This window comes from Zeus faber, assembly GCF_960531495.2.
Source record: "Zeus faber genome assembly, chromosome: 9".
NCBI classification, from domain to species: Eukaryota; Metazoa; Chordata; class Actinopteri; order Zeiformes; family Zeidae; genus Zeus; species Zeus faber.
The window spans coordinates 29,567,190-29,586,950 of record NC_137197.1 but is presented as its reverse complement, the minus strand read 5'-3'; the positions used below and the strand labels follow the sequence as shown (position 1 = coordinate 29,586,950).

At 42.7% G+C, this 19,761-nt stretch overlaps 4 protein-coding genes across 4 annotated transcripts in view; 2 read left to right on the top strand and 2 right to left on the bottom strand.

Annotated features, from left to right (window-relative positions):
• Positions 1-1,620, top strand: part of LOC307234571 (uncharacterized protein) — a 4,882-nt gene extending 3,262 nt beyond the window's left edge. The window contains exon 6 of the mRNA XM_080006355.1: positions 1,337-1,620. Coding sequence (XP_079862481.1) covers positions 1,337-1,564 — 228 coding nt within the window. The 3' untranslated portion in view covers positions 1,565-1,620. The remainder of the gene's footprint in view (positions 1-1,336) is intronic.
• A 947-nt stretch (positions 1,621-2,567) lies between these two features.
• On the bottom strand, positions 2,568-11,367 carry sdhdb (succinate dehydrogenase complex, subunit D, integral membrane protein b). The gene is made up of 4 exons (XM_080007190.1): positions 11,118-11,367; positions 9,936-10,046; positions 7,259-7,409; positions 2,568-3,079 (listed from the first exon to the last, which is right to left on the bottom strand). Exons 1-4 carry the CDS (start codon positions 11,164-11,166, stop codon positions 2,914-2,916), a joined length of 477 nt encoding a protein of 158 aa, XP_079863316.1. The 5' UTR covers positions 11,167-11,367; the 3' UTR covers positions 2,568-2,913.
• A 301-nt stretch (positions 11,368-11,668) lies between these two features.
• Positions 11,669-13,407, top strand: timm8b (translocase of inner mitochondrial membrane 8 homolog B (yeast)). Its single transcript, XM_080007191.1, has 2 exons — positions 11,669-11,840; positions 12,944-13,407. Exons 1-2 carry the CDS (start codon positions 11,742-11,744, stop codon positions 13,109-13,111), a joined length of 267 nt encoding a protein of 88 aa, XP_079863317.1. The 5' UTR covers positions 11,669-11,741; the 3' UTR covers positions 13,112-13,407.
• Positions 13,408-13,713: 306 nt separating this feature from the next.
• On the bottom strand, positions 13,714-18,263 carry il4i1 (interleukin 4 induced 1; the record flags this gene model as incomplete). The annotated part of the gene is made up of 8 exons (XM_080006763.1): positions 13,714-14,482; positions 15,075-15,211; positions 15,330-15,398; positions 15,490-15,691; positions 16,697-16,809; positions 16,997-17,211; positions 18,009-18,096; positions 18,219-18,263. The coding sequence occupies 8 exons, from the start codon at positions 18,261-18,263 to the stop codon at positions 13,714-13,716; spliced, it is 1,638 nt and encodes a 545-aa protein (XP_079862889.1).
• Positions 18,264-19,761: the final 1,498 nt, after the last annotated feature.

Genomic DNA, 19,761 nt, shown 5'->3' with positions numbered 1-19,761 from the left:
AATAAATACATAAATAAGAAAAATAATAGTAATCATCTGGAACGCATTTTTGATCATCTGGAACACATTTTTGAAAACTATTCGCCCTCTGTTCTGCGCTTCGCAACCTTAACCCAAAGGTATCGGCGGCCACGGCCTCCTTCAATTCCTTCAACTACAGCAGTATCTAAAAGTTAAAATCAAATCGACGAACAACATGCTACAACCACCTCCAATGATTGAACATCTCACTCATATCGGTCACTTGAAAAATCCCTTTTCCAGAATATAAAAACTTTTATTAAAAACCGATGACACCTTATCTTTACCTACCATAGAATGGGAAAGAGACCTTGCTGTTTCCACTGATATCAACTTGTGGAAGCTTATTTGCAACAACACCTTTTCTATGACCCGCAACTCCAAAATGCAACTCATCCAATATATACGATTTTGCACAGAGCTCATATCACCCAACACAAAATGTTCAAAATGGGTTTTGTGGACGAAGACGTTTGCTCTCACTGTTCCCTTGATACCAGAGATGACTACTTTCATGCCTTCTGGCTCTGCCCACCTATCCTAGCGTTCTGGACCAACATCACAAAGTACATTTATTAAAGGTTACATTTATTAACAGATTACATCTCAATGGAAAAACTATAAAACAATGTTGATTCATAATGAAATATGGGCTACTTTTATCACTGACATAACTCCATCCAGGGGAGTACCTGCAGCGGGCGTCTGTGTGTTGGTTCAGGGTGTAGGGTGTGGTTGTGGGTTCTCCGTCCCGTGGGCGGGGGGGGGGGGGGGCTGGTTAGGCGTTCCGTCTGGTCCTGTCAACCAGGGTCCTGAACCTGACTGGCTGTGCCAGGTGCGGGGCTCACCATGTGGACTCCTTTGATTTGGGCAGTTTCCTGTGGTCACACTGGGCTGCCAGGGTACCTTCCTCTGGTGCTCTCGGGGGGCAATAAAATTAAAAATAAAATAATAACAATAATAATAATAACAATAAATAAAAAGAGCCAAGCCTTTTAGTCGCCACTTTCATTGTCAATATGTTCAGATGAACGCGGAGCTGCCATTCTGTCTGGAATGATCAAATGGATGAATTACAGCAGCCTCACAACTTTTGATCTTGTAACACAAGAGTTGATTCCCATTATTTCCTTTTTTTTTTTTTTTGTGGAATTTGAAAAACTTCCAACTGAAACACTTCCTGTTCTAGCTGATTGATAAGTGTATTTCTGATGTTTAAGGCTTTCTCTGAAGACTTTTCTCTTCTCTGTGGCTCTCACTCCCTTTCTACCATTTCACCACCGTGTCCACCATCGCTACCTTCCTTCCCCCACAGGACGTCATCCCGGATAAGATCGACAACACGGGCTACGAGACTCTGTTCCACCTCAGGAAGTATGGCCACAAAGTCATTTTTGAGTCATGTCTCCATGGCTCTCACTTCCTGGCTTTCCAGGATATGATGGAGGGCAACCCCCACCCCGTGAAAAAGCTGGTCCTGCGTAAGTGGAGCCAGGAGGAAGTGGACGAGACCTGCATCATCAACAAGCTGAAATGCTATTAAACTTAACATTTTTACTCTTTCACAATAAATACTTGTATGCCTTTTCCTTTAAGTATCGATCATTTCCATGAAAAAAGAAGCTTGAGTGCATATAATGACTTATGAGTATATTATACTTAAACCTACATATATACATATTCTTAATTGGCTAACTTAACTAAAGAACATTACTGGGACCCTACATACAGCACAGAAATAGTAATTTCCCATTCTTCAATAAACATTAATGAAGCCATCACGATACTATTAACATACTATTACACTATCATTTGTTTCAGTCCAGCAACACTTGCACTATGGTGAATAAAATGACTATTTGCATGTATACAGACCCTAAGAATCTCGCCGAATCACGACTGGAATAGTGATCGATAAGATCGATACAGCGCTCGCCAGCGAGACGATTATAGTTTCTGGAAGAAATGCAAAGTGCGTACAAATTGCGAGGCAGCTTGAATGTAAAAGTACAATTTTCTGCTTGTGTTTGAAAATAAATTCCAACTCCTTTAGGGGAGAACGAGATTGGTTCCAATATTGTATTATTCATATCATTGGGTGTGAATAATTATAGTAAATGCATATTTAATACTGCCATCATTCATGGTTATGAATATTCACCACACAGCCATAACAAGGGTATGCAATTTGTTTCAGGAGCCAAACTTCACTATAAAGTTATAAATGACAAGAACGACCATTTTAATAAGGCCAGCGTTGAAAAATAACACCTTTCCTTTAAAGTGTTCAAAAGTGCCAATCTTATGTACTTGTATTTTATGTCTGGTAGGGAGAAGACTGAAGGACAACTCAAATCTGTAGCACGCACACAGGAAACTAAATGAACTTTGAGACCTCGGGGAGAAAAACCTACAAGTCTAGGTCTTGTAAGAAACATGGAGCTATTCCATCATTTTAAAAACCATGTCACACACGCAGGCACGCACGCACGCACGCACGGCGTTGAAAAACTCGCGTTTGATTATGTGGAAGGTGTGCGCAGGAATTAACACTGGTAGATAACAATTTATTGACACACATCGTGCACATCGACAGCAGCTGGTCACCACTCACCCTTCATCAGATCTTAAAAATAAAAAATAAAGCTATTACAATAACGACAACAATGAGACAAGCCTGAATCAACCAACATCACAATCGTGCACTTGCAAATCGCTGTGGTAATTTGTCCAGAGTAATATATTTATAAAGGATTGACACAGAATCACTTGAATGTTTACAATCGGCTAGAAACAGGCAGCATCCATCCTCCTACATCGGCACCGCCCGGCCGGCTCTGGGTTGAGCCCCCTGACTGCACCCACCCCGAGTCATCAACAATCGCCAGGGTCTCATTTGCTCCAGAGCAGGGCGACTGCTTTGCAGATGCCCACATCGTTGTAGTTGAAGTAGCAGAGGCCGGCGAAGGTGACGGTGGAGAGGAGGAACAGGCCAGCATTAGCCATCTTGACCTTGCTGTCGCCGTGGACGTAGTCGGTGAGCACCTGTCCGATGCCCCTGCGGGAAAATGGGACAAAATGCTGTCAGAGCTAAAGACGCGTCTTACCGAATGAAGAGCCTCTTATGCTCACCGAAAATTACTAAAATATTGACGACCAGAGCAAAACAAAAAAAAAAAACCTCATAGCAGAATTCACTTTCAATACTTGGGAGTACTTTTTTTAGTAAAATATCTCTACCTTTACTCAAGATTGCGCGCGCGCGCACACGCACGCACGCACGCACGCACGCACGCACGCACGCACGCACGCACGCACGCACGCACGCGCACACACACACACACACACACACACACACACACACACACACACACACACACACACACACACACACACACACACACACACACACAGAGTCTGTGCTTATGTTAGACCCCAACATACCAGTATTAGGACTGCTGTTGTATCAGGACCACAAGTACCATTACCCTTATCACTAGTTATTATGGACTGCTATTATCATTATCTGCCACGTCACCTGTACTTAACTTGAGTTGTTATATTTAGCTTGACTTTTACTTAGCAACATTTAGTAGTTGAAAACAAACCGAGACTTTTACTCCATTACATTTCCCCTGAACACCTTCGTTACTCGCTACAAAATCAAAGCGGAGGAAAAGTGGGAGCTAATGATGTTAGTGAGGCCAGTTATCACAAAGTTAATGTTAGTGAATCAAGGGTCAACTGTAAACAAACACTCTTAAGCCTGTGTTTTTCCTGCGAAATAGGGCTAGTTTTTAAGTGTTAAAGCAGATTTTCTATTTTTGCCCAGTGAGTGGCTGTGTTTGTCATGAAGACCTGGCAACCCTGCCCGTGTTACGTACATCCCAGAGGGCCACAACTAGAGCAGCGTGTTCGAGAGGTCGACCACAGCGACCACCTCCTCCAGTGGTGAAGCTGCCCCACCTGCACCTGCTATAACTGATGGAGACACCCGTGACATATTTACAACCAATGTATTCTTATGTCAGAGCTAAAGACGCGTCTTACCTAATGAAGAGCCTCTTATGCTCACTGAAAAATACTGAAATATTGACGACCAGAGCAAAAAAAACAAACAAAAAAACCTCAAAGCAGAATTCACTTTCAATACTTGTGTAAATTTAATATCAGTTACTGTAAGACTTGGGAGTACTTTTTTGGTAAAATATCTCTACCTTTAATCAAGATTGGACACACACACACACACACACACACACACACACACACACACACACACACACACACACACACACACACACACACACACACACACACACACACACACACACACACACACACACACACACACACCTTCTTGAACCTATTATTTTATTTGTGCTGAAATGTGGAAGTGGAAGTGAATGTTGAAAACGGGGACATTTTAGTGTTTTACAGATATCTGTCGGGACTCGGGGAAACACAGCTCGAAGCCTGGACAGTACCGGACAAAACAGGAACATCTGGTCACCACTGGCTACTAGTTAGAGGAGTGCTCCTCCATGCAAATCTGTCTAGATAGATGAGTACGGATTTGTTTTCTTATCTCTTTTTAAATTTTAGCCCTTTCTTGACTAACAACTAAAGCCTGAATTTCCCTCCCGGGATCAATAAAGTGTTGAAGTGTGCTGAATTGACTGGCGGGGGTTTTAAAATTGCCAAAGTCGGTTACAAATTAACTGGAAGTGCACTAAGACACAGGGGGCTTAACCCGAATTATCTCGGCTTTCAGGTCTTAGATTCCTCGTGAGGCCAGGGCTCTCCAGCTTCCCACCCTGCGGTGACGGTGATTCCAGCTGATTGTTAGCCTGGCCCCGTTTCTTCTTCTTTTTTTTTGGGGGGGGGGGGGGGGGGGTTTGAAGCGAGCATTGGCGCGGTCCTCAAGGACATCTTAGGAATTATCGCCACTCGTGACTGGGTTTTTTGTGGACGACGCATGCCAACGCCACGCGGTCTGTCTGGGCTCTGAGTGGCGGCTGAGCGCGCCGCTACGACGCTAAGCCCCAAGTCGCATTCTCAAGTCTGCAAACACAGCTGGCCCAGAGGAACAAGCAAGCAAGCAAATAAATAAATAAATAAATAAACATAAATATGCTGGGGAGAGGGGCTGGGGATTCAGCTGGATTTCCACATAAATCCCTGGGGGTTGCATGGCCTTTCCTCCTTTCCTCATGGCCATTCTGCATGGGTCACAGGGCGAGTCTTCTTAACCTTTTCTCACATTGGATTGGGATTTTGGTGATTGAGTCCTACTCACAATTTTGGCCTGGTTAGCGCACACAATCCCTTTTACATGGTTTAATGATTATTATTGGAATATTTTCAAATGCTATGGTTGGTATATTGTCACTGTATGTAGATTTTTTTTTTTTATTACATTTCTATTCCTTTTTTATATATTTTTACAATGCGCTGCACAGTGCAATATGCATGTGACAAATAAATCGTGATTTTTTTTTTCATATTTCATCAGAAAAATAGAAACTGATAAAAATATGTTGGATGATGTTGCTACGGAAAATTGCCCTAACAATACATTTTCGGTCGAATTACAGGCAGGACGAAAAGTAAACAATAAATAAGCAGTTACGTGTTTTCACTTCAACCTTGGTTGAGGGTTAGTCAGAAAAAAAAAAAAAAAAAAAAAAAAAGCTTTGTTAGCAGTTAGTTATTATTCCAATTAAAAGGATAGAAATACTACTTATTGATAAAAATATATATTTAGGAATAATCTCAATTCCTTTGCATTATGGTACATTAATAGCGCTTTAAAAAGATACTGCACTTCAAACATTTCTTTGGGCAAAGGAAAAAAAAAAAACTTTATTGAAGGCAGAACTTGTGCCTATTGTATTTTAAACATGCTGCAAATGTGTAAATGAGTGTGTGGCAGTGGGGAGTGGTTTTGGCAACACAAGCAATCGAAAGTGGATGCAACCGCAGGAGACTTTAAAAGCTGCTGTGTTTCCCACCTCTAGCTCTCTCTCCTGACAGCTGCGGCTGGTCTCCCACTCCAGACTTGCACAATGCAAGCGGTACATACTATATACATTTGTCTGGAAGACCAACGTCTTGACTTTAAAGGATGTTTTTATTCTACCTGCCTCCTGGTCCATCTCTGCCCCAGAAACCAACAAGAGACTCATTATAGAAGGTTTAGCCTCCCCCATGGACACCAACTTCCTTCCAAAGGTTTGACTCATAGCTACTGTACTAGGTTTTTTACTCTCCTCCACTCCAACCATAATATGTCATTCAAAAGGTCATAGCTCCTCTTTCACATTCACAGCCGTTTCAGTATTGGAGGGGAGCGTTGTTTTTGGGTCAAAAAAAACAACAACAAAAAACCCCAAAAAACAAAACAAAATTGACTGGATTGATATAGTGCTCCAGTTGCCACGCAATAACACTAGTACTGGAGCTACTGCGGGGAGATAGGTGAGCTACGAAAACAAGCCGAGCTGTGGTCTCAAACCAAATGATGAGTAATGTTCTGACTACTTCTTGCCTAGCACATGTCTTGAGGTGGAAAAAGCAGCGAGAGTGAAATTCAAAAACACGAAGAGTCAAACACTGAGTAGAATCAGTCAAACTCTTTGATCACTTGTGGGTTTTTTGTTTTTTTGGAGGGGGGTGGGGGTAGGGGGAGCCACAACCCGCTTATCCATGCTCTTTTACGAAACCACCATAACCCAAGTCTTTTGAACTTTCATTTTAATCATTATTTTTCCTTCCATAAAACGGTATATACATTTTAAATAATAATCTGTATTTGTATCGCACCTTTCATAAACGACATGCAACTTGAATTGCTGCTCTCAAATTCACTTCATTCTCAAAAAGTTCACCAACGGGGTGGTGCTCATATACTGTATGTTTGAAACCCGTCCTTAAGGGGTCAAACAGATGACAGATACTCTTATTACTCCATTTAACGCAATCCTTCAATTCTCCTGTCGGAATGGTATCACCAAACCTTCTACAAGTATAATAGACATTTCACCTATTTTTATGACATCATTTTTTGTCATTACAAACTCGCAAACAAAAAGAAAGTATCTAAATCCTAATGGTGGGAGCAAGTAAGAAAAAAATAAAATAATAAAATAAAAAACAACAACAAAAAAAAAAAACGCAAGCTGTATGTGGGTTGGCTAGTGTGTAGTTGTGAGGCCCACTGGCGGTCTGGTGGTATTACCAGTGCCCGTGCAGGGTCAGTGTGGCGGCCAGCGAGTAGTCGACAGCGGGGCAGGGGTAGAGGTAGGCAGCGGGCCCCAGGGCCAGCAGCAGGACACTCAAGGCTCGCTCGCCGGTCCAGTGCATTGAGGCAGCTTTGGAGCCGGAGCTGGCTGCGCAGTCAAGGGAGGGAAGTCGTTATCATTCAATTAAATATGGTGTATATATATTTTATATATTCCAAACATTTCACAACCTCAGTGAAAATATTTTCACGGTACACCACTATCTGCCACTAGTGCAGTGGCAGATCCACAAATAACCCCGGTGTCAACCTGGGATGGTAAAATCAGCGCAAGGAAAAAGACAAGGATATCTATTGCTTTCAACTTATATGACAACAGATGTCAGTGTACCCAACTCGCCAGCTTATTTCCCCTCCTTTAATGCTATCAGGTACTTTAACAGTACTCTGTTTTTGTTGTTTGTTTTTTTAAGAGAAAGACAAAAAAAAAAATATTAAGAGCATAATTCACACTGCTTTATTTTCTGTACATTAAGCATGGAGAGGGGGTGATTGGGGCGCAATCTGCTCGGAGCAGGGTCGCCCTGTGCGTGTGTGAGAGCCAGGAAGAGGAAGCCAGCATCGCCCCACACATCAACGGCAATGGAGAGCGAGAGAGAGAGAGAGAGCGAAGCGATGTCTGTCATGATAAAAGCGAAAATGCTTCTTCGATGAAAATCTTAATCTTATTGCAAGTTTGAAATTATTTTTGTGTTTATTTCTAAATGAAATCAAAAGTATTTTTCCCCACTGTTAATGCTGCTGGGTCATTGAAGGTCACTTGCGATGTAACCCTTTGGCTCTTGGCTCTCAATATCAAATGATATTGTAACTTCCTCCATCTGCTACTGTGGTAACACTTTCCTGATATGTGCATTACAGAAACCACATAATGCAAGAGTGTTATTATCTGACCTCAGACTAATCTTATGTTAGAAAAAAAGAAAATATGCCCTTTGGATAACAGATTCTCAGGACTCGTCCAGACTTCTACTCTGTAAGGCGAGTACTGGAGGTATGTTACGGTAAGTTTCATTTAGGAGGATTTAAATGTATATTTAATACAACACAGACAATTAATTCTGTTATATAATTAAAGAACCCAGAATCGCGATTGTGGCACCGCCCCTTGCGGCCACCTGCACGAGCACCTCCCGTCGATTACGCACATTTTAATATTTTTAGAGCTTATTGTGCGCAATCACCGGGTGTCATGACATTTCACTGCTTATATGTATAACCGTATGTATATGTATGTGACAAATAATCTCTTGAACTTGACTCTAAAAACTTTAGACTGAACCAAAGTTTATCACCACAAACATGCCAGGTCCAAGACGGTCCGGTCCGAAACAAACTGGTGGTTGACTTTTGCGCCGCATGACAAGTTCTTATATATCATTCCTATATAATAATATTGTGAAAGTGAAAAAAAATACGACATGTAATATCTGTGATAATTGCTATATTTTTGCCTTGCTAGTTTTGCCAGTGAATTGGGTATCAATCACGTAAATAACAAACTAATGAAATAAAAGAAAATTCTGAACGCAATTAAGTACACAGACACACAAACCCGGACCTGTAAGTGTACTGCGCCTTCTGCAGTCTGTGAGCGTCCCCCCGTTATGCACAGTGCTTTTTTATGTTTCATTCAATAAGTTAACATAGAGGCATGGGGAGGCGCTTATAGGAAGCCCCACACACACACACACACACACACACACACACACACACACACACACACACACACACACACACACACACACAAGATAGTTATTTATATATACACTATTTTCTTATTTACATGAGAAAACACAATTGACTGGCTGATTGATGAAGGAGCTGCATCCTCCTGAGACCCATTTAGGGTCCCAGAATAACCTCTTTAGGAAAGGTATAGAATCACCTTTCAAAATAAGATATATCTGTAACTTGCAGCCATATAAAGCAGCAATCTGCCCTTAACTGTGAAAATGCATTGGATTGCGCTTTTCAACTATGGGCAGTTTTGTTGGAGATGTATTTATTATATTCCCAGACCGCCAAAGTGCGAGGCACATCAAACAAGTGTATCAATAAATTGCAGGTATTTGTTTTTTCTAATTTTACACAATGTGTGAAATTCTACTATCTATATTAGTCCATTATATCTACAGTATATATCATTTTTTAAATCTCATTGTCATCTACTATTATAAGGGTCTATTTCAAACCATGCTGGATGAAATTAACATTTCCCTGGCATCATCTATGTCGTAGTAAATGTAATTCTGAAAAATTATTGCATTACGATTTAAATAATGAAACCTGGGGAATATAACTTGTCGTCGCCCCCCCCAAGGACTTTAACAGCACGGAAGGGGCTATTTTAAAAAGGTATTCCTGTACTTAATGAAACAAAATTCAAGCACTTCAAGGACAAAACCGAGATTAAGATACATGTGTGTCTACCAGGTTACTGAGCATCAGCAAAGATACTGCAGGAGTCTTTCATTGCCCGGATGAGGTCAGACCAGGGGATGTTGTTGATTTCTATTTGGAATGTGGGTTTGTGAAGCCCTTTGAGACAATATTGTGATTAAGGGCTATACAAATGAAACTTGACTTGATTAGCAGAACGGACGTCACTGACCGTTAAAGGCCTGTGAGGCGTGGATTCTAGCTGTCAGGAGGTAGGGTCTCTCCTGGTCCTGGTGCGGCACGGCCACAGGTCTGGCAAGGATGGTACTTCTGAAGAACAGGGCTGGCGGAAGAGGGGATGAATGTAATGTACAAGTATGGAATCCATTTTTATTGTAACTTAAAAAAAAAAAAAAAAAGTAATCTTTCCCCCCACATTCACAATACACAGTCAGAAGAAAAATACAGGACACCAGTATGGGATAAGGTTTCCAACTTCAAATTACTGAAACTGGGTATTCAACAAATACATTTATTTTAGGTTTATTTTCATCTTAAACCAATTAACAACCACATTTAATCGAAAAGGCAAATTGCCTTTCAAAATGTTAAGCCTGCTAACAACATTTTTTTTAACAGATCGGTTTCACTTCTGTAAAATGGTGTGAGATCAGGGCCTTGATGCAGCTCCTGCTAAAAAAAAAAAATGTATATACAAAACGACTAATAAGCACTTTTTGGGGGGTTATTTTTCCAATATTACCAGGGTGTTTCATCATCGTAGCCCGTACTGGGAAATTACAAGCATATTGACGTCATAGTGGGAACCAAATTGCAAAAGTTGGAACAAAGAAGAAAAGAAAAAGACTCGCCTCTGTTGCGTATCGTAATCGAGTCGTGTATGTGTACACCAGACACGATCGTGACGTCTCGTAATGGCGATAAACATTGTAACAGTGTGTGTGTGTGTGTGTGTGTCCTCTACTTGTATGAGGTCCCTCTACGTTTTCGGCTGTATTCTTGTTTTGGGATGAATAAACGAATTATCAGTACTAAAAGCTTTACGGCGCTAAACGTCTGTGCAACCACTGCTGTGGCTGCTGCAGTTAAGATAACCATGCCGTCATGCAGTCATTTTGGTGCCACAGCACAAGTCACGCTGAATCGGTTCACTTTGGCAACACTGTTGTGCAATAACAGCGGCCGACCCGACAAGACTCGTTTCTTTCATTGAGGAATCGTGGAAACATGACATTTGGAGTGACCGGACCACTACCCCTCTAAAACATAAAACGTAATTGCGTCTTTTTTTTCCCCTTTTTTTTTTTAGGTGGGACCGTCTACCGCACAAAAAGACAGCGAAACAAAACCGTGCGAACCACAAAACACTCGAACGAAATACAATAGGACTTACGTTTCACTCCTCTGTGACAAACAGAGTTCAACCTGACAACCGCCGCCATGATGAACCACTAACCAAGGTCACGGCGGTGGTGAACCGGAAGCAATGCTGTGTATTGCCCCCCCCCCCCTCGCAAGGATTTTAAAGGCATCGAGTTAACGTACAATAATGAGTGCGAATTGTTGACATATATTAATCAAATCAAAGTGAAATACATTTTATGGTTACATTAAAAAATATAAAATGGCCGAATTTACGAGCCGCGTTTAAAATGTTTTAAATGTGTGGGTTTCCGGCTGAAATCTAGTCGACTTATATAGAAACTACGACACGGTCTTCCTCGCTTTGATTAAACGTCAACCCTTCCCGGAGAAGTCAGCGGCGGGCGTGCGTGAACTTTCCGTGACGTCATCTTCCGCGGACCCGCGAGCGGCGATCCGCGCCGGTGCGCCGCTCGGTCCGGCTCCCTCCGCGCGGGCCGCTTCCTGGTGGTTCTGCACGTCAGCGGCCTCCCGCGTCACTCGTGCGACGTCACTTCCGCTGCGGCGAAGGTCATTTCCCCCCCCCCCCACACAACCCCGACTCTGTCTCCCGCCCCTGGAACACGCTGCGGCGTCGCGGTCCCCCCGCAGCGCCATGGAAGGCTACGATTTGAATGCGTCGGAGAGGGCGGAGGCGTCGGAGCTGCAGCGGATGATCGCCGTCGAGCAGCAGAAAGCACAGTTCCAGGCGCAGGTTGGTGTGTAGGCGGGAGAGAAATCAAATGAAGTCATGTTTAAAAAATTAAAAAAAAAGCCTCTCTCGGGTTCTCCGTGGAATACCGCTCCGTAGCGGACGAGGAAGGTATTACTCGTTGTCGTCACTTCGGAGGTGTCACGGGAGATGCGCTCCATTGCCTCAATTATATCGCAGTATATGAATTTGATCACGAAGCTTTCATGCAAAAGTTCCCATGTTGACACCGCACTTTAAATTAGAGTTACGTAACAGTTTAAGAAGTCCTACAATGTCCTAAATTCAATTTTACAAATGTCCGGCCTTTAAAATATATGTATTTTTTTTTATTATTTCTATGTATTTTGATTAGGGATATTTTTTACTTATATTCTTACCCTTTCTTGTCTATATGGATAGGTATTTTATTCATCCTCAAAGAGAAATATATCCTATATACTGTATTCCCCTATGGGAATCAAAGTATTATCTTATCTGATCTTCATCTTATAATGTGTGCGTGTGTTGATATTTTTATGTATATACATTTTTTTTTTTTCAGATTTTATTTTTTCTTCCTCCTTTATCATTTCATTGCACCGTATTTATGTACACCGTATGACTGCATGTGACGAATCAAATCTTGAAAAGTCATTGAAATGTCATTAATTTAAATTCATGTGGTTCATTCGATCCAAACATTTTGTCTGATATAGCCATATTTATTTTTTCAAAATGATTAAAGTTCTTGTGCATCAGTCCAAACCTGACTTAAACTAATATTTACCACTATACTTACCTGCGATACAATAATATAAGAGAATAATTCATCCAAAAATCTTGGATGAGATTGAGTTCAGATTGGATGAGAATCAGATTGTCTTAAAAGGTCTGAAGAAGTGTGTATAGAATGTAACTGTGAGATACCTGCACACACTCTGTATCAGTTCCTCTACAGTACTTCCATGGCACTCACTGCCATTGAAACAATGTATTGGGTGAAGCGGTCCTGCAGTGTTGAGTACATTTAGTACAACTTCTTCCTCAGACAGTGATGATTTAATGGCATTACAGGACTTTTTCAAATGTTGCTAAATGCTAATGTCATTTGTCATACATCTCAGGTGCACAATTTCACAGATGTCTGCTGGGACAAATGCGTTGACAGCCCGGGCTCCAAGCTGGACTCCAGGACAGAGAAGTGCCTGGTCAGCTGTGTGGAGCGCTTCATCGACACCACCCTGGTGATCACCAACCGATTCACGCAGATCGTGCAGAAGGGAGCACATTAACGACAGACTAAGTGATGACAGCAAAAAAACCAACAACATGGCTGACTTAAAAAAGAAAATGACAGAAAGACGGAACGGTGACTACTGTAGAAACTCAAGTGGTGAAGATCATAGTTGCCGTGATGACAACAAAACGTATGTTGTTATTATACATGGTTTAAGCAGCCTAAAACCAATCCCAAAATTTGTATGTATTTTGTGTGTATTGTTTTTTGTTTTTTTTTTAGCTCTGGTCTGGATCGCTCGTCACTGAATTACACTGAAATAGACAATTAAACAAACAATGCTGTAAATGACCAACCTGCCTGTCTTTATTTAGTCATTGAATCTATTTTTCCATATATGTAATTTACAATTTTATACACACAGAACAGCTAATCAAAGCTGTGTGCTGCACTCTGTAATACTGTACTCACACTAGTCAATCCATAGTATAGCAAAATGAAAAGCCTCCAAGCAGGAGCAGGAGGCCCCTGTTTGGTATTTTGCTCTTCGACATAACAGTTTGTAAAACATTTTCTAGTAATAAATGAAATATGACACAGACACACACACACACATATACGTATATCTGATTAGAGAGATATATATTTATATAAAAATTAAAGCGTAAGGTTATTAATTTTTCTGGCTGCTCTAAGGGCAGATTTCATGGCTGTTTCAATCCAGCCGTGGGGCGTGGCAGTGTGTTCTCCTGCGAAATACACCCTGCCCTCGCTCCTGAACAGCTCGGCGGCGTAGTCCAGCTGCTGATACGGCGTATAGAGGGCAAAGGCGCCCAAGCTGTAGGGATCCAGGCCCCACTTCTTGACCAGCCCACCTGTGCAAAGCCTCCTGATGCCCTCACCGTGGATCTTCACCAGATCCTCCAGGACCAGAGCCATCAGGTCGTCGTCGCTTATGCCCTGGAATAGCGTGGAGTCATCGGAGCAGGTGTAGGATGCCAGGAGGGCTCCCCCGGCCGTGTCCGGGAAGCCGTGGCTGGGGTAGTAGATGAACCTTGACAGCCGGTCTGTGATGCTCTTGCCTCCTCGGATGCCCTCTGTCTCCCAGAATCGCTGGCTGAAGCTGAGGAACACCTTGGTGGAGCTGGCATAGTGCACCGACCTCAACGCCTCCATCTTGTGGATGGAGAGCGGCGGCCAGAAGTTGATGAAGAGCGTGGCTTTGGCGGTGGCGGTCGCCAGGACGTAGTCCACGGTCAGGTTGATCAAGGTGGCCGAGCGGTGCCGGTCCTGGTACGACACGGTGACGTTGCCGCCAGCAGACTGGTCGATGAGCTTGACCTTGGAGTCAAGGAAGATGGTTGCGTTTAAAAGCTTGTGGAAGGCTTTTGGGAGATTGTCAAAGCCGTCTGTCACTTCATAGTACCTGGGAAGGGAAAGGCAATGACCACTTCAGGGAGATTTATGCAAGGAAGTCTTAATATAAGAAGGAACTATAACATGACATCCCTTGTTCATCAAAATATACTTGGCCTAAAAGATGTGTTCAGTGAAGTGTTTTTTAGAAGGTCAAAGTATTCTAAGGCTATTCATTGTTTTCAGAGTATTGTAAGGCAGTGTTTTTTACTCACTGTGCCAGGTGTGCTGTGAAAATAAAAATGTCAATTAGCCTGTGTTGCAAGTTTTAAAATGGCTGTACTGATTCATCAGCCCCAGAAAGAATAGCAGCTCCAGCAAACTATTCGTTGTGATGAAAGGTTTTACCGATTTCGTGAGATTTGGTTCTCGGCGAGCCAATCGGTAAAAAGAGTCTTCTCTGATGTTTTGACTCTTAACTTGTTTGGTGTAACACACTGTGAGCGAGGGAGGACTTCCTGAATGATGAACGAGATGAATATGAATGGCATTCTCAAAGGTTGGGGAACACCGTGCTAAGGACCCATTGCCAAGTGATGTTGCCGGAACATTGTATTAATTTGACAAGATACCGCACACCATTGTGCCCTGATCTTCCTTACTCAATATTGTCGCTGATGTCCGTCTGAACAAATAGCATCTCTGTCAGCGATGTGTAGAAGAGGCTGTTTTCGTTCAGGATGTCCCCGATCATCCTCAAGGCTCCACGGCTCAGGTTCCCCTCCTTTACCAGATATTCCTGTAAGCGACAGCAGGGATCAACTCAAAAAATGCAGTGACCGAGCACTTTCTTTTTTACATTACCCCTGGTGCCAAATGATAATTTCTGTGTCTCATCATATCAGATTGATATTTACCTTCACCGAATAGGAATCATACTTGTTGAGCATGGCGGTGCAGCCCATCAACTTCAGGTCGTCCCTCACCTGCCAGAAAACATTAACAATCTTTTTTCCAGGCCAAGGAAATACCAAGGGTTTCCAACTCACAAATTTTTGGGGTTTGGATTGGGGAGACCTTCCATAGAGCTTGATTGAAGAGCTGAGCAGCGGATTTTCCCCTCTCTCCATCGGTGAGGTTGTAGCTGAGGATATCAGGGTTGTTTTCCACGGCGTAGGTTTTCTTCAGGACTCCGTTCACCAGGTAGTAGGTGTTCATGTTGTCTTGGATGAAGGGGCTCAACGAGATGGGCAATTTGGAGACAAACGAAAGCAAAATTCTGTGGAGTGAACATGTGTTGACAATGTGATACACTACATAGCCAAAAGTACGAACACCCCATCTAATAAACTATTTCAGCCAAACCCATCATTAACAGGTCCGTAAAATAAACCACATATCCTCCTGAGACAAACATTTGCATAAGAATGTGTCGTTGTACTAATTTCTGCCCTACTAGTGGAAAGTTGTTCCCTGGAGCGATGAATCATACTTCACCATCCAGCAGTCTGATGATTTGGCGGATGCATAGTGCCAACTGTAAAGTTTGGTGGTGGAGGAATAATGGCCCGGAGCTGTTTTTCATGGTTTGGGCTAGACCCATTAATTCTAAAGAAGGGAAATATTAATGCTACTGCATACAGTGACATTCTAGAACATTGTGTGCTTCCAACTTTGTAGCAACAGTTTGGGGATGGCCCTTTTCTGTTTCAGCATGACAATGGCCCTGTGCACAATGCAAGGTCCATAAAGAATGGTTTACTGACTCTGCGGTAGAAGAACTTGGCTGGCCTACACAAAGCCCAGACCTGAACCCCATTTAACACCTTTGGGATGAATTGGACACCTACTCGCTCAACGATGGGGAGTAGGTGATTGGTGACTGAATGGGAGCAAATCCCTGCAGTCGTGTTCCAAGCACCATAGGGTTTTGGCCACGTAGTGTACTGTATGACATAGCACTTGAGGTTGGACAAGCCCTGTTGGTTTTTTTTTTGTCTGTGTCATTTGTTATTACTTTTTCTGAGGAATGCAAGTAGCCTTACATAAAATAGAGGCAAGATTTGAAATTTGGGTATTTACTGTTTGTACACTACAAACAAATTTTAAATTTCTTTTGAATACAGGTACATTAACTTTTGGAACATATAGCCGGTAGAAGAGATTGACGTCTTCTCGGTCGTATAAATGATTTCAACACTTTATGTTGTGTTGATGTGAGCATTATGACAAGAAACTGTTAGACTTAATCGAGACACAGGGTTCTCCTCTGTATGGTACTCACTTGTGAAAGCTGGGGATCCTCATGGCGCCAACTTCTGCATACCAACCTTCTTGTCGATTTCTGAACGTCTCCACACGTCCGCCGATGCGGTTGCTAGCTTCTATTATGGTCACCTAAAATGGAGACAGGTACAGTGCAATTGGTCGGTGTGACAGTTGCAACATTCTTCAGACTACACCTGGACTCCACTTGCACCGACCTGTATCTCATGAGGATCTCTGCCCCATAAAAGGGCAACAAAAACCAACAGGAGAGATCTTTTGTGCCTTTGCCTCCCCGTGCGATGTCAAAGCACTGCACCTTGTGTCCAGCATCTTCCAGGAACTTTGCGGCAGTCAGTCCAGCAATTCCTCCGCCGATGATTGCGATGTGACGGGGTGTCCTTGAGGGAGGAAGACCTTGGTCCACCAGGGCCAGAAGCTCGCCGTAGTCCGTGTCCTGGAGGCACTCGAACAGAGGGTCTCCTGTGGTTCCACTGACCGTGAAGATAATGGCACCGACCACAACCAGAGGAACTGAGTAGGAGGGATGAGGATAGATAGATGCAATTAAATGAGTTCTTAGCAACTAACTAACTAACTAACCATAACCAACTTCCACTTTCGTTTCATATATTTTTCCCGGAGCAGAACAAAGGATTTTCTAGAAGGGAAAACTTGAACGTACCATTCAAAGTTTTCACAATATAAGTAATAATGACATGTAATAATGCAAATAATAATGCGACAACTATAAATCACAGACAGAGTGTGTTACGCTCACTGACTCAGAATGGATATGAACTCATAAGCGTGACACAAGAGTAATTGAGTAAGAAGTCAAAGTCTTCAAGGTTTATTCCAAAAAACAGGCAAGGGTCAAAACCAGGAGATCAGTCAGAGATGGAAAACTTTTCAGGTGGAAATCAGGCAGGGAATCAGGGTCCTGGGAATCAGGCAGAGGTTGGGAAGGAAGGAAGGAAGGAGCCGGAGCCGGAGCCGGAGCCGGAGCCGGAGCCGGAGCCGGAGCCGGAGGTTAGTGAAAATAAAACATGAAAACAAATATAAACACGGGGAGATCAGGGAGGATTCATGACAGAAAGATGAACGAGATATAGATAGTTAGATATTAGATAGATAGATAGAGAGAGCGAGAGAGAGAGAGAGAGAGAGATCGACTTTTGTCAGTCATAACTTAACTCAGTACTCTTCACGCACTTACTGTAGGAAAAACCTGTTTTCTAGCATCATTGTCCGTGTTGTGATGGTTCCAACGGCCACACTAGATACATTGTTTACACGCTGCAGAGAAGCAATTATTTTTATTTACTCACAGAATTTGCAGAACGCCATCTGAGGGATCATCTTGAGGACAGAGCACCAGGACTTTCTCTGGTTCCCTCTGCCAGCGAGGCTGGCATTCTGAGGGGAAAATGAAACCTATGCAAGAAGAAAAAGAAAGCAGTTTCATTCATGTCATCGCATGACATTAAGTAGTAATAGCACACACAGGACTGCCTTAACAGCAGACTCCCGCGACTCACCGCTGGCAAAGGCAGCGTCTGGTACTTTGTCATAAATCCGTCCATGATTGTCAAAGATGAAATGCACATACGTAGGTCCTCGGTAGGGAGGTCAAATGGCAAGCGTGGTTCTCAGAGTGGAGTGGAAATCGCACATGGTATGGCATGGAAACACGCGCACAATGTATTTTAATGGGGGGTGGGGGGCTCTCATGTGGCTCCTCAGGTCTCAGAGAAAGTATTTTCCCACACCAGCTCCGGATTCAGCCACACTGAACAAATTAGATTAGTGAGGTTATACCATTCGACCGGCATACCTCATTTCCGCTCGCCTTCATCATTCCGCTATCTGACCCAAGGGAAAAAAGGTTCCTTGGGCTCGTTCAGCCCATAGGCCTGCCCAAAAAATGGGTTAAGTGGCTTAACGCTGTCGTGGAAATTCGAATATATTGAAACAACTAGAGCCAAACAGGATAGGAACATAAAACAGATTTGTCTTTATTGAGTTCTAACATTTCTTTGTCTACAGTGGTCTCTTATAGGCAAGAGTGGCGGTCGGGGGCGGGGGCTCAGCCCACCCAAATTTGTGTCTTGCCCACCCAATCAAAAGTTAAACTAGTGTGTTGCCCACCCAATTAAAAGTTCAGAAGCAATCTCCATGATCAGAGTGATCTCCTCTCTGCTGTGTGTGCCCGTTTCCTGTTTCTGAAAACAAAATAAAACAATATACTGTGTTTTCACTGTAGATGTGCTTATTTTCTTCTGTTTCCTAATTGAATCAAACAAAAACCGCCCGCCTACATGTGAATAAGCTGCCAATCAATATCTCTTACTGCCCCCCCAATCAAAGCAGTCTAGAACCGAGACTGCTTGTCGGGTTCAACAAGGCAGCTGAATTTAGGGAGATACGTTGGGATTGGAGAGCAGGTTGTTCTCAGGGTTCAGAATGCATCAGAGACATCCTCTCTGGAGTCAAGCTAACTTACAGTATCTCATGATTGGTCAGATGGTTTCTTGGACTGGAAAGACAATGCCCAGCAGGGGTCCTAAAACAAACCCTGATGATCACACCTCATGATTGCCTTCAAAGAAAATATTATTGTACAGTCACAGTCAGTCATTTTACACCACAACGCCATGCTTGATTTAAAAACCTAGAAACTTGTTTCATCCTGCGTCCCGCCAGAATGCAAGATTTTGCGAATAGATTATTTTTGTTGGTGGTATGATACATTATTATTAATATTATTTTTTCCTTACCCAACTATAGGTTTCCAGGCTCGGTTGGCTCGGTGGACGCAGCTGAAAGGAAAGTTGGAAGCTTCATCTTTGTTATATCACATTTCCCTGTATGGTCAACGACAAAACAAAACTTTTTGCAAAGTAGAGGAACTGATTTAGGTCTGATTGGAATTCCCGCAGGAAAAAAACCTTAAAGTCTTGAGCCTTTTAGTAAAAAATGAATAAATAGATAAAAATAAAATTTCTCACAACCATTTCCAAGATAAAAATAAATGCCCCTTAGATCTGGCCTGAGGATCGGATTTGCCTACTCTGGATTGAA

Excerpts from the sequence above, each read along its gene's own strand:
- sdhdb (XM_080007190.1), bottom strand. The coding sequence starts at position 11,166 with ATGGCGGCGGTTGTCAGGTTGAACTCTGTTTGTCACAGAGGAGTGAAA. Across the intron at positions 7,410-9,935 it reads CGCCTCACAGGCCTTTAACG|CCAGCTCCGGCTCCAAAGCT; the intron begins GTCAGTGACGTC and ends TTGACTGCGCAG. Across the intron at positions 3,080-7,258 it reads CTGACCCTGCACGGGCACTG|GGGCATCGGACAGGTGCTCA; the intron begins GTAATACCACCA and ends ATTTTCCCGCAG.
- timm8b (XM_080007191.1), top strand. The coding sequence starts at position 11,742 with ATGGAAGGCTACGATTTGAATGCGTCGGAGAGGGCGGAGGCGTCGGAG. Across the intron at positions 11,841-12,943 it reads AAGCACAGTTCCAGGCGCAG|GTGCACAATTTCACAGATGT; the intron begins GTTGGTGTGTAG and ends CATACATCTCAG.